Raw genomic sequence first — 12,260 nt, forward strand, 5'->3', positions numbered from 1 at the left:
GTGTGTGTGTGTGTGTGTGTGTGTGTGTGTGTGTGTGTGTGTGTGTTTATGGATACCAGAGCTGTTTGAAATGGCACTAGTTTCTTTGTCTGGCTTATGTGTTCTGCTTTTTGACTTTCAGCTCTGCTTTGGAGGTATGTTATGTTTCATCTTTATGATGCTCATAAATGATTTCTCTCTGACTTGAGGTTTATTTTAATTGTGTAGTTTTTACTTGTGTCTTTACTTGCATAGTGTTGTCGGTACATGTGCCATACCTCCATACTTTACATATTTGTTTTTGTGGCGTATGAGATGAAGACAGTTTAACACTAACTATGTTTATTATATTTCCTTTTTGCTCACTCTAACCCTAGCTCCAGCCTCAGGCCCAGTGTTCCTGTCCGGTCAGACAGCCAACAGTGTTCTGCAGAGACACAAACGCTACAACACTGGTGTATTTGAGGAGCTGCTGAAAGGCAACTTGGAGAGAGAGTGTATGGAGGAAGTATGTAACCTCGAGGAGGCCAGGGAGATCTTTGAGAATGATACACAGACAGTGGGTATTTATTTATGTACTTATCTTGTTTTTAATTTATATATTTTTGTGTTTTTGCTGGCTGCTCTCACCAGACTTTACTCTGTATTTTAGATGGATTTCTGGGAGGGATATGAAGGTAAGAATATTTTTAATAACAGACTTCTTCCAAACACAAACTGACTGTGACAGAGTCTTTGTTTGTCTAATGTGTGTGTTGCAATCATTTTCTCTCACCACTTCATCTTGTAATGCCGACCTGTATTTTAGACATGATTTTACGTAAAGATGTTTCTCTTTCCACTTTTTTTAAATGAGCAAACATTGCACAACATTTTATAAACGTACCATACAAAATGGGGTCATTAGAGTTACTGTGACTGGATTTCTTCAGATGGCAATCAGTGTAAATCAAGACCATGTCTGAACCATGGGTCATGCAAAGACAACATTGGCTACTACACCTGCACATGTCCGTCTGGCTTCACTGGTATGAACTGTGAGATTGGTAAGTGAAAGTCCTGTGGCTGTATTTATAAAAGGGATCAAAATAAATTAGATTGTTTTATGTTACATGATCCAAAGTTTCTGTGAATATAAAATCAGATCAGATCTCAGTCTCAAAGGATAAATAGCTAGACAGCTTTTTCCCTTATGTTAAATCAATGGCTGGCCTCCATGCAGCACCAGTCTTGTTTTAGGTCCCACAATTTGATTGTTTGTCTTTGTTGATATTCTAAAAACAGGAGTTAAGTGCCCTATCTGTGAAAATGGACTGCATTAACCTTAATCACACATTTATTTGAAAGTGTAGTACATTGTTTTGTGTGGCACGTGGACCAATGGTGGCCCTCAGAAACCTTTTGTGCGGCCTCTGGACGTGACATGAAATGCATGCATTATATTTTAATCCTCACTGGTCCATTTTAACACTTTCCCATTCAATACACTACTCTGCAACTGTGTTATATTGCACCCCTCAAACAAGCGTGTCAGGTTAAGAATGACAACTTGTAAAAAAGTTTTGTTTTATGTGGGAACTTTTCCTGTACGGCACTTAATCAAATGCTAGCTCCCATTATCAACTTTACTGATATTATCAAAAATTTGTGTGTAGGGTAGTATGTCATAATATATGTCAAAAAAGGAAAGTATGTTGAAAAAAGTCACAGTATAGTATGTTGTAAATTTTGAAAAAAGTCATATTATTCAATGGTGAAATTTTCGAAAAAAGTCACATTATAGCATATTGAAAAAAGTTGTAGTATAGCATGTCGTACATTTTGGGAAAAAAAAGTCATAGTATAGTATGTCGAAAATTCTGAAATATCATAGTGTAGTAAGTCAAACATTTTGAAAAAAAAGCATGTTTAGCATGTTAAAAAAAGTCATAGTATAGTATGTTAAAAGATAGAGAAAAAAGTCATCATACAGCATGTTGAAAAAAAGTCATAGCATGTCGACCATTTTGAAACAAAAGTCATTGTATAGTATTTTGTGAATTTTGAAAAAATAAGTCATATTATGGCATGTTGAAAAAGGTCATAAAATAGCATGTCTTGAATTTTGAAAAAGATTCATAGCATAGTATCAAAAATCTTGAAAAGTCACAGTTTAGTATGTCAAAAAAGTCATAGTATAGTATGTTGTAAATTTTGAAAAAAAAAAAAAATGATAGCATGTCTTAAATTTTGGACAAAGTCATAGTTTAGTATATGAAAACGGCATAGCATACCATCTCAAAAATGTAGAAAAAAAAAGTCATATGTATAGTCCGTTGAAAATTTTGGAAAACAATCAAAACATTTTGAAAAAAAAGTAATTGTACAGTATGTCAAAAATTCAGAAAAGTCATAGTAGAGCATGATATATATTTTTTAAATTAAGTCATAGTTATTGCATGTCAAAAAAGTCATAGTATTGTATGTTGTAAATTTTGAAAAAATAAAATTATAGCATGTCTTAAATTTTGGACAAAGTCATAGTTTAGTATATAAAAAAGACATAGCATAGCATGTCAAAAATTTAGAAAAAGTCATAGTATAAAATGTTGAAAGAAAGTCATAGTACAGCATGTCGAAAATTTAGAAAAAAAAAGTCATATGTTGAAAATGTTGGAAAACAGTCAAAATTGAAAAAAAAAGGTTCATTAAATTTCCTGAAAATGAGACTAAGCTCCAGAACCACACAGACCTTTACACACATCACACTGGTCTGTTCCAACTCTACTCAGCCAGAGATTTCTCCTCTGTCAGTTGAGATGGATGGCAAAGCGCTGCGGGGTTAGCCCATAGCAGACCTTCACTTTGCTCACAGCTTAATCCCGACAGAACATCAGATTTTCAGCCTGCTTGCATGTTTTTTTTTGTTGAAAAAAAAGTTATACTATAGTATAGTAGCAGAGCATGATATTTTTTTTTTAATTAAGTCATAGTTAACATGTCAAAAATGTTGAAAAAAAGTCATAGTATAGTCAACTAAAATGTTTTGCAAAAAGTCATAGTTTAGTCAACTGAAAATTTTGAAAAAAAATCATAGCATAGCATGATGAAAAATTTGAAAAAGGTCATGTCATAGCATGTCTTAAATTTGGGAAAAAACTCATCTCAAAAACTCATCTCAAACATTTTGAAAAAAAAAGCCATAGTATAGTATGTCAAAAATTCGGAAAAGTCATAGTAGAGCATGATATATTTTTTTTAATTAAGTCATAGTTAACATGTCGAAAATGTTGAAAAAAGTCATAGTATAGTCAACTGAAATTTTTTGAAAAAAGTCATAATATAGTCAACTGGAAAATTTTGAAAAAACTCATAATATAGTCAACTGAAAATTTTGAAAAAAGTCATAGTATAGCATGCTGAAAAAATTGAAAAAGGTCATCTACTAGCATGTCTTCAATTTGGGGAAAAAAGTCATAGTGTAGCATGTCAATTTAAAAAAAGAAAGTCATAGTATCAAGTTATACATTTTGAAAAAAATGGTTCTTTTAAAGCATGGCAAAATATGGAAAAAAAGTCACAGTTTAGAATGTTCAGAAAAAAAAAATCATATGTACAGTATGTCAAAACAATTTGAAAATAAGTCATAGTATAGGTATGTCAAAAACCTTGGAAAAAAAGTAGTAGTATAGCATGTTGAAAAAAAGTCATAGTGTGGTATGTTGTAAATTTTTTTAAATAAATTGTAGTATGGCATATTAAAAATATAGTCGAAAACATAGAAAAAAAGTCATAGGCATGTCAAAGATTTTGAAAAGATTCATGGTATAGTATGTTGTGAATTTTGAAAAAAAATCATAGTATAGCATGTTGAAAATTTGAAAACAAAAGTCATAGTATAGCATGTAGAAAATTTTGAAAAAATGTCATAGTATTGCATGTCAAACATTTTGAAAGAAGTCATAGTATGGGGTGTCAAAAATTTAGAAAAAATGTCATAGTATAGTATCTCATAAAAAGTAATAAATTGTAACAGTATAGTATGTCATAAAAAGCCAAAGAAAGTCATACTACATTTTGTCATTTAAAATCACAGTACAGTATGTCATAAAAACTCACAAAAAGTCATACTATAGTATGTCATAAAAGGACAGTTATCAAAACCTTTAAAGTCTTTTTTATAACAATGGGTATGTGCCCATATGCACGTTGACACTTTGTGGTGTTTCCCCTGTCCATGCCGGCCATCAAGAGATCCCTTCCAAATGTTCTGTTCAAAAAAGCATTCAGTATTCACACAGTAGATGTTTGACAATTGGAAAACAAAACAAACAGGAGCTCATACTTTATGGCAACGAACAACAGTGTGTAATTCAAAAGATGGGTTTTAATCAATAATGTGTGTTCATTCTCTTCAGTTATAGAAAAAAGGTGTGATGTAAATAACGGACACTGCATGCACTTCTGTGAATCAATGGGAACCATGGGAGCAAAATGTTCCTGTGCAAGGGGATACAGGCTGATGCATGACGGTGTTAAATGTGAACCAGAAGGTATCCTTGTAGTATGTGTACAATGAATTACCTGCTAAATACTATGATAATGACTCTTAACTTCCACAATGTAACTCTTCCTTTCTCACAATACCAGTTGAATTTCCATGTGGCAGAACTGCCCTGACAGAGATTGGTGGAGTATCCAGAAGGTTGCTGTTCAGCAATGGAAATGCAAGTCTGCGGAACACCACTTCACTGACCAACATCACCACTATTGCATCCCCTTCCTCAATTCCAGCCCCAACCTCGGTGCCTTTTCCTGCCACAAATGACTCTGTAAAAAACAAGTCCAGAAAGAAATTACCCCTGTGGGTGTATCGTGACACTGAAGTCCCCATTGAGGTCCCCACTGAGGTCCAAACTGAGGTCCCCACTGAGGAGCCAATTAGGCCTTTTAAACGCATCGTAGGTGGTGAGATGGTAATCCCAGGGGAGATCCCATGGCAGGTATTGTATGGAAGTACAGTATTTGATGCGTATGGAGGCTTTGTTATTGGAAATACATTAGGGAGAAGACACAGCAGCTGTAGTATGCTCACTTTCTTGTAGCTATTCACAGCATTTCTCCGTCTTTTATTCAGGTAGCCTTGATAGCGCGTCCCAGTGGTGAGATATTCTGTGGGGGCTCCATTGTCAGTGAACAGTGGGTTATCACTGCTGCTCATTGCCTGGTGGAGGCAAAAGGCGCCTACTTCATCAGAGTAGGTAAGATTCACTGCCGTAGATCAGTTTTAGCTCTGCTAAAGCATGATGGAGCCGGTTTAAAGTACAGTTGAAACAGATAATTAATTGATCCGTTAAATACCTAGTTGTGTATGTTGATTTATGATTAATTGTTTGAGTCAAGCAAAAATAACGAAACATAACTGGTTCTAGCTTTTGAGTTGTGAGGAAATGCTGGTTGTCTTATTTGTTAGTAAACTGAATATGTTTGGGTTTTGGACTGTTGTTTTCTCAAAAAAAGCAATTTCAATACATTACCTTTACGTATTGGGCCTTTGTTTTAAAAAAACTATCTTCCAAAATGTACATGTATGGAACTAATGATTAATGGATTAATCAAAAAAACAACTGTCAGATTAATTGATAATAAAATAATCATTATTGCAGCCATTTATTGTAAAGTATTTTTGTATTTTAGTCCTTGAAATTCCAAATTTCATGTTCTGGTTTACAATTCTAAAAAAACGTATTTTGCCATCTGCTTTGAGATATCCACTGCATGTATTTTATTTTATACTAAATGTATACAGATCAGTACAATGAGTAAGAAATGTAATATCTCTACCTGCAGGAGAGCACAACATCTACATCAACGAGGGCACAGAACAGGATTATGACGTGAAGAGGCAGCATGTGCACCCTCGATACAACAGCAGTGTAAGCTTGTACAACCATGACATCGCCCTGCTGTACCTTAAAAGCCCCATCACCTTCTCCACAACTGTCCGACCCATCTGCATCGGACCCAGGGCTTTTATTGAGGCCCTAGTGAAGGAGTCTTCCCCAGCCACTGTCAGTGGTTGGGGGCGAACACGCTTCCTCGGGTTCACAGCTAACACTTTGCAGAAAGTTGAGGTTCCCTTCACAGATCGAACAGAGTGTAAGCGGCGCAGCAGTGCCAGGATCACTAGCGTGATGTTTTGCGCAGGATACTATAATGAGGCCAAAGATGCCTGTCAGGGGGACAGTGGAGGTCCCCACACAAACAGTATTCATGACACTTGGTTCCTTACGGGCATTGTGAGCTGGGGGGAAGAATGTGCAAAGCAGGGGAAATATGGTGTGTACACCCGGATGTCCCTTTATTACAGCTGGATCAACCATGTTATGGGCTTAACTAAACACAGGCTAGCATTTGATGTGGAGGATCCTGACCCTGAAATTTAAAGGTTATAGATTTTAAAAATAAAACTGATTAACAAATGTTCAAATCTTCTTTTTGCTTTCAACTTCAAAGGATATAAGTTAGGTATACATAACTAGAGGAAGCCGTCTACATTATAAATAATGTACAGGTTAAAAAATGTTATATGGGTATGTTTAAAATGTTTTAAAAACACTCTCATGATTTGGTATGGGCTTCTCTATTACACAAAATGAAACAAATAAATTCTTGCCATAGCTACAACACACTGACCACGTGCACTATTACTCCTATTTGCTGGTAAATTAATATTTTACAAGTAGTGGTATTCAGTAGCAACGAAAAAGATCTTTGGAAATCCTTACTTCAAATGAAATGTGAACAAAAACTCACAAAAAGAAAAAAGTTTGCACAACTTTATTATGTTAATTGGCTTCCAATAAAACAAGAACACATAATTACAAGAGTAAATCAGGGTGCATGAAAAAGAACAGCCTTAGTTTTTAGCAAACTTATCACCATGTTAAAACAAGTATTGAATTATTTCAATTACCAAAAGAATTATTGCTAAGCCAGTTTAAGACAGTGACTGTCTAACAAGACAAACCTTGTTCAGTTGCCATGCATTTTCATCTTAAAGAAACATTCAGCAACAAGCTCAGGCTACTTGGCTCATCAGGACACACACATATTTTAAGCAGGTTTCTTTGTTTTGTTTTCCAACCAGGAAAATCTGTGCAAAATCTGCAGCATTTTGGATTAGTTACAAAGAAGCCATCTGACTTCATCATATATGCTAAAAAATAAATAAAATGGGGTTTTGATGTGCTGTCAAGCATAGCTCCTGTAGAAAATATAGAGATGTAATTTCATTTGGAGCTGCACAGATACCGCTCAATATATAGGAACAACATGACAGCAAAATAAATAAACATAGGAAAAGTGCAGTGCAGAGTAGCCCCTGCTGCTTTATAGACTCATTACCATATCAAACACAGCAAATCAAAAGCAGACTTCCGGCCGGGGCCTGGATTTTACGTGGTAAATTCATATAAGTCTGCAATCAATATTTAATTAAGCGTTCGACACAGAGGGTATATTTCATGTTGGCTGTGTGATCCCTTTTAATGGGGAACTTGAGATTAACTGTTCTGTAATGGTGCAATCTGCCTTCGCCTTCGTACACGGAGGATAAACTCTCTCTCCCTCTCTGTTTCTTCTACACTAAAGAATACATTACCATCAATCTTCATCATGTCCGCTTATGTCTTACAGTACCATCACTGACATGTCAACCGCTGCCTGCATGCAGAGGATTATGTCTCCCCTGTCTTCCTAACACATCATACATTCAAGAACAAACAAAGAAAGTAACAGCATGACTGAGAGGAAATACACAGTAAGAGAGGTAAAGCAGCAAGAAAAGCAGACATTCAGTGGACAATAGGTGGATTTTTTGATTTTCACGTCTATCCACCTTATTAAAGTGTCTTTTGAATATCTGTGAGGTAAGGTTAAAGCAATAACAGAGTATTTGATTTTGCAAACAGTACATACAAGAGACTCCAAAAAAGCAGGAATAAAAAAGGCATTATGGCACGGCACATTTTGGCATTCTAACTCCTAGACTATACAGAAGATTGGTGACTTAAGGAATGAGATGTAAGAAAAATACAAATGTCAACTACACAAAGATGAAACACTGAATTACAATGAATGTTAAAAATGAAACAGTGGGGTGACCTCTAGCTCACCCAATAAGAGTGTTTGCCCCATGTTGGCTGAGTACTGCAGCGGCCTGGGTTTAAATACGACTTGTGGCCCTTTTTCTACGTTTCATCCCGCCTATCAATTTAATAAATGGGAAAACCCCTCAAAAAAATAATCTTTAAAAAAAAATGATACAGTATATGTACAAAAGTCTCTTTTTTTAAGAAATGTTTCAGGAAAATCCTGGGCTACTATCCATCCAGCACACAGTAAGACAAACAGGAACACACACACTCGGAGATACTACAATCCCGAATACTAGCTGGAATGAGGAAGGGTTTTAATGATTGAGAAATGACAAACTGCTAGAGCAGCAACCTCACATCCTGACTTTATGTGTGTTACAAATGGAAGATTCTCCACACCAATCAGAAAAGAGGAAGACCAATCAGGGTCCAAAAATCGGCTGTTGATTGTCCAAGAGGGCTAAACAGTTCCTGAGCCTTTGCACTGGTGCCGCAGCACACCTTGACAATCAGAAAACTCCAGCCCAGTAGATTGTCCATCATAACCTGGAAGAAAATCAGGTATCTAGATTCCCACACATTTCTCTTTAATGATTGTGCTGGAGAAAGCAGACGTCACCAAGGAGTGAGGAGTGGGTGGCTGATCACTTATGAGACAGCTATGGCTCAACCTTTTCCTTCTGTTCATCCTCCACAGGTACACATTAGAATCACATTCTGTGATTTCTTCTCTACGGGGAGCTGAGCTTTCTCGGCTGCAGGTTCCGTGGGTCTACAAGAAAATACACACACTTTAAAAACAATAATGAAAGTAAAGAAATACTATGGCGCAACATTGTATTGTCATCTTGGAAGTCCATGTCTTTTCTTTACCCCCTAGTCCAGAGGAGTGTGCTCGACTGCTGTCTACTAGAATCAGCCGCAGGCTGGCAGCTGCTATGAAGCCCTCCAGTTGCCGACTCAGGTTTTTCACCAGCCTGAAAGATGAAGGAAAGTCAGGAACAGGTAAGAAGGAAAAAGGGGGAGGCATTATAAATAAACTACCTGTTACCATGTTCAGCTTTACATTTGCTTTTAAAAGTATAAGCTACTTTTGCCAATTGTTGTACCCTTTCACATATGGGATAGTCTGGCTGATCCCTAAGCAACATTGACGGACTGAGAACTCACCAGTGTCCCTTGTTGTCTTCACACTGCAGTTGTATGACGTCTCCACATTTGATGATAAGGCTGTCTGGTCCATTTTGAAGGCAGTCAGCCAGAGCCCTGTATCTGCCTGGAGACTAGCACAAAAAGGAAAACCGTCAGGAACAAGGTAAGTATTTATATAGTCAAGACTACAGGATGGGAACATCCTGTAGACATTAGTTTGCTGACCTGAGAGACTTTAAAATACTATATGGACACAAAACAATATATACACTAGTTAGAGGCTTTAATGTGTAGAGTCCTTGATAGCTAGCCAGTGAGGAAAGGCCAACACTGAATGAATGTGCTCCCTGCTCTTAAGCTATGTTATCTCCATCTGAAGTCGAGCTAAAGCTACTTGGCTTAGGCATGATGTGACTGTATTCAGTCTCCAGTGGTGTAAAGTACTATTATATACTCAAGTACTATACGTGTTTTTGAACTTTACTTGAGTGTTTCTACTTTCTGATAATTTACTACATTTCAGAAGCAAAAAGGCTATTGCGTATTTTTTACTTCACTAAATGGACTTGATTTTGCATCAATGCATCAATAACTATTAATCCAGTGATATAATATACATTATTCTAAAATGGAAATTTTTTAACATAATGAGTATTTTTTCCTTTTAAAACTTTTAAAAATATTGGATGCAAATACTTTTGCACCTTTACGTATAAGTGTAATTTTGAATGCAGGACTTCAACTTGTATCAGTTTTTCTCAAAACAATGGTATTGCTACTTATACTTAAGTCAAAGATCTGAGTACTTCTTCCACCACTGTCGGTCTCACCAGTTGCACCAAAACCTCCTCCTCTGTGTCAGATGGGTGGAAGGTGTCTCGACCTCCAGACCACTTCTCCAGACCCTCGCAGATGTCTACCGAGTGATGAGCTCCTGGCCAACCTGTGAAACACACATTTGGCTGTTACAGGTATTCATGAATGCATTTCTCCAAACACTACACTTTAAAGTCACCATGTAGATACTTAGTTACTATATCGATTATAAAGACCCCTTTTTCACTTACTGGGAAATAAACAAGAACGTAGAATCAAAAGCTAATCTCAGTGGTTGGACCTTTTTCCCCAAAATTCCTTGAAGTACCTGGTTCTTCAGGTTAAAGTACACCTGAACTGCTGAGGGAGGGAAAGTCAAATATCTACATCAGTTAGAGATTATAAATAAAATCAGCAACAGCGGTAAAATTCTGTGCAAAGCATGTGTGATTTGCATTAATTCCCATAACATTTTCTGTGATTTAGTTTCTAAGTATCTACAGTACTTGATTGTGGCATAGATGTGTGTGGACTAGATTTACTAACTCTTGCGGTTGTGCTGGTGTTTAGGGGAGTGAGGCTGGGGGTCTGGACTGCTCCTCCCTGACTCAGTGTCCTCCGAGCTCACTGACACCCTCTGCTGCTTGCTGGGGGAATAACACAAAATAACACCAAAAGGTCACCAAATGCTTAACACAGTCATCAGCAGACAAGCTCAGGGTAGATGTTATCCTCAGTCACACAATCTAGGGTCAGATCTGATCCACACCTCCCACAGCCTAGCTGGCCCCAGATCAGTGTCAAGGAAAAACTCTGTCCTGTTTTTGTTTTTTTTAACACAGCCTTTCAGGCGCTAGCCAGACAGCAGCACAGAACGCAGATCAGCCATCTGCAAGCTTCTCTGTAAAATTATGAGGTAGGACTCACAGATTCATTGACGTGGTGTTACACAGCATGTGTCAACACAAGGGAAGCTCTGGTCTTGATTTATCAAGATCCAAATTTAGAGATTCCTTGAAAGCAAATTCTGCTGTAGCTTGAATAGATCTAAAAAAAACGGCCGTGTGGAAATTAAGAAAATTCATGGGATGAAAACCAAAACTTGTCTTTTTGTCTGCCCTTTGTGTTACATGCAAAATAGCAAGAACAATTGTTTTTTTGATACCATGTAAGAAATGCAATGGAGGAGCTGCTAAGACACAGGAATTTCAACATGAGGAGGGAGCGTGGGAGTCAGTTATGAACCAGGATGGAGGTTATTAAAAGGGGGTGCAGGTGACGATCAGTATGCAAACACAGCAGCCCTGGGTTTTTGCTCCCCAAGCCAGGCTGGGTTGGTCATGCCAGGACAAGGCGAGGTGAGCCAGGCTGAGTTTACCACTGAGCGTTAGGGCAGGTCAGTGGCGCTGGGAGTGGTGGTTGGGGCGTGACTGGGGCCGTTGCCGGGGGCTTCGGGGACGGGGGCTCCGGGAACGCAGGCACAGAAACACATCAGCAGACAGCGAGACAAAGTCTAGCCCCGGCAGACAGCCCCTAGGAACCGCTCTTGACGGCCGCATGCCCCTGCAGGTGGGGGATGGGAGGAGTGGGGATAGGCAACCAGACAGCAGTGGACAGAGTTGGGCCTGCGCCCGTTCTCACACACAACTAACACACACAGCTTCTACAAGGGCAACGTGAAATGATATCATCACTTCCACTCAAGCTGTGATCAGATATGAAAACTCAGCAAATGCAGATAGTGTGTTTTGCATATGCCTGTGTGTGTTTGTGCAACTATAGCCTACAGTCATGCACCTAACACACAACTGTAAATACTGCATCAGTTAACAACCAGTGAACACTGACCTCTCAGAGAGTGGTGGAGAAAGCGGTATGTGTCCAACCATTTGGCCATGTTGATATGCTTCATCTGTGAGAAGAGAAAGGAGCTAATGTATTTTGTTTTCAGTGCAGGTTATCATTTGATTTTTAACTTGAATATTAACTTTAGTTCTAAACATGAATGTTTATTCTTTAAAAGTGGCAGAAATAGAGATCATGCCCATAATCCAAACTTCACATTGCTTCCATCTGGCCATAGATACAGGAGCGTTGTCTCTTCTACCATAGCAGACCTAAATAAAATACCTCACTATGTATAGATGTGTGTGTGTGTGTGTGTGTGTGTGTGTG

The 12,260-nt window shown here is 37.8% G+C and overlaps 2 protein-coding genes across 8 annotated transcripts in view; one reads left to right on the forward strand and one right to left on the reverse strand.

Annotated features, from left to right (window-relative positions):
• f9a (coagulation factor IXa) lies at nucleotides 1-6,499 on the forward strand. The gene is made up of 8 exons (XM_032527168.1): nucleotides 1-134; nucleotides 357-538; nucleotides 632-656; nucleotides 912-1,025; nucleotides 4,377-4,511; nucleotides 4,609-4,961; nucleotides 5,096-5,219; nucleotides 5,809-6,499. The coding sequence occupies exons 1-8, from the start codon at nucleotides 71-73 to the stop codon at nucleotides 6,402-6,404; spliced, it is 1,593 nt and encodes a 530-aa protein (XP_032383059.1). The 5' UTR covers nucleotides 1-70; the 3' UTR covers nucleotides 6,405-6,499.
• Nucleotides 6,500-6,782: 283 nt separating this feature from the next.
• The window catches only part of mcf2a (MCF.2 cell line derived transforming sequence a), a 22,733-nt gene continuing 17,255 nt past the window's right edge, over nucleotides 6,783-12,260 (reverse strand). For 3 of the 7 annotated variants that reach the window (XM_032527163.1, XM_032527165.1, XM_032527167.1), the window contains 6 exons: nucleotides 11,934-11,997; nucleotides 10,632-10,732; nucleotides 10,100-10,212; nucleotides 9,288-9,400; nucleotides 8,991-9,094; nucleotides 6,783-8,908 (listed from right to left, as the gene is read on the reverse strand). In XM_032527163.1, coding sequence (XP_032383054.1) covers nucleotides 8,802-8,908; nucleotides 8,991-9,094; nucleotides 9,288-9,400; nucleotides 10,100-10,212; nucleotides 10,632-10,732; nucleotides 11,934-11,997 — 602 coding nt within the window. In that variant the 3' untranslated portion in view covers nucleotides 6,783-8,801. The other 4 variants (XM_032527164.1, XR_004333689.1, XR_004333688.1 and 1 more) reach the window with 4 other exon arrangements.

The sequence above is a fragment of the Etheostoma spectabile genome, chromosome 10 (assembly GCF_008692095.1).
Source record: "Etheostoma spectabile isolate EspeVRDwgs_2016 chromosome 10, UIUC_Espe_1.0, whole genome shotgun sequence".
Lineage (NCBI taxonomy): Eukaryota > Metazoa > Chordata > Actinopteri > Perciformes > Percidae > Etheostoma > Etheostoma spectabile.

Excerpts from the sequence above, each read along its gene's own strand:
- f9a (XM_032527168.1), top strand. The coding sequence starts at position 71 with ATGGCACTAGTTTCTTTGTCTGGCTTATGTGTTCTGCTTTTTGACTTT. Across the intron at positions 135-356 it reads CTTTCAGCTCTGCTTTGGAG|CTCCAGCCTCAGGCCCAGTG; the intron begins GTATGTTATGTT and ends CTCTAACCCTAG. Across the intron at positions 4,512-4,608 it reads TGTTAAATGTGAACCAGAAG|TTGAATTTCCATGTGGCAGA; the intron begins GTATCCTTGTAG and ends TCACAATACCAG.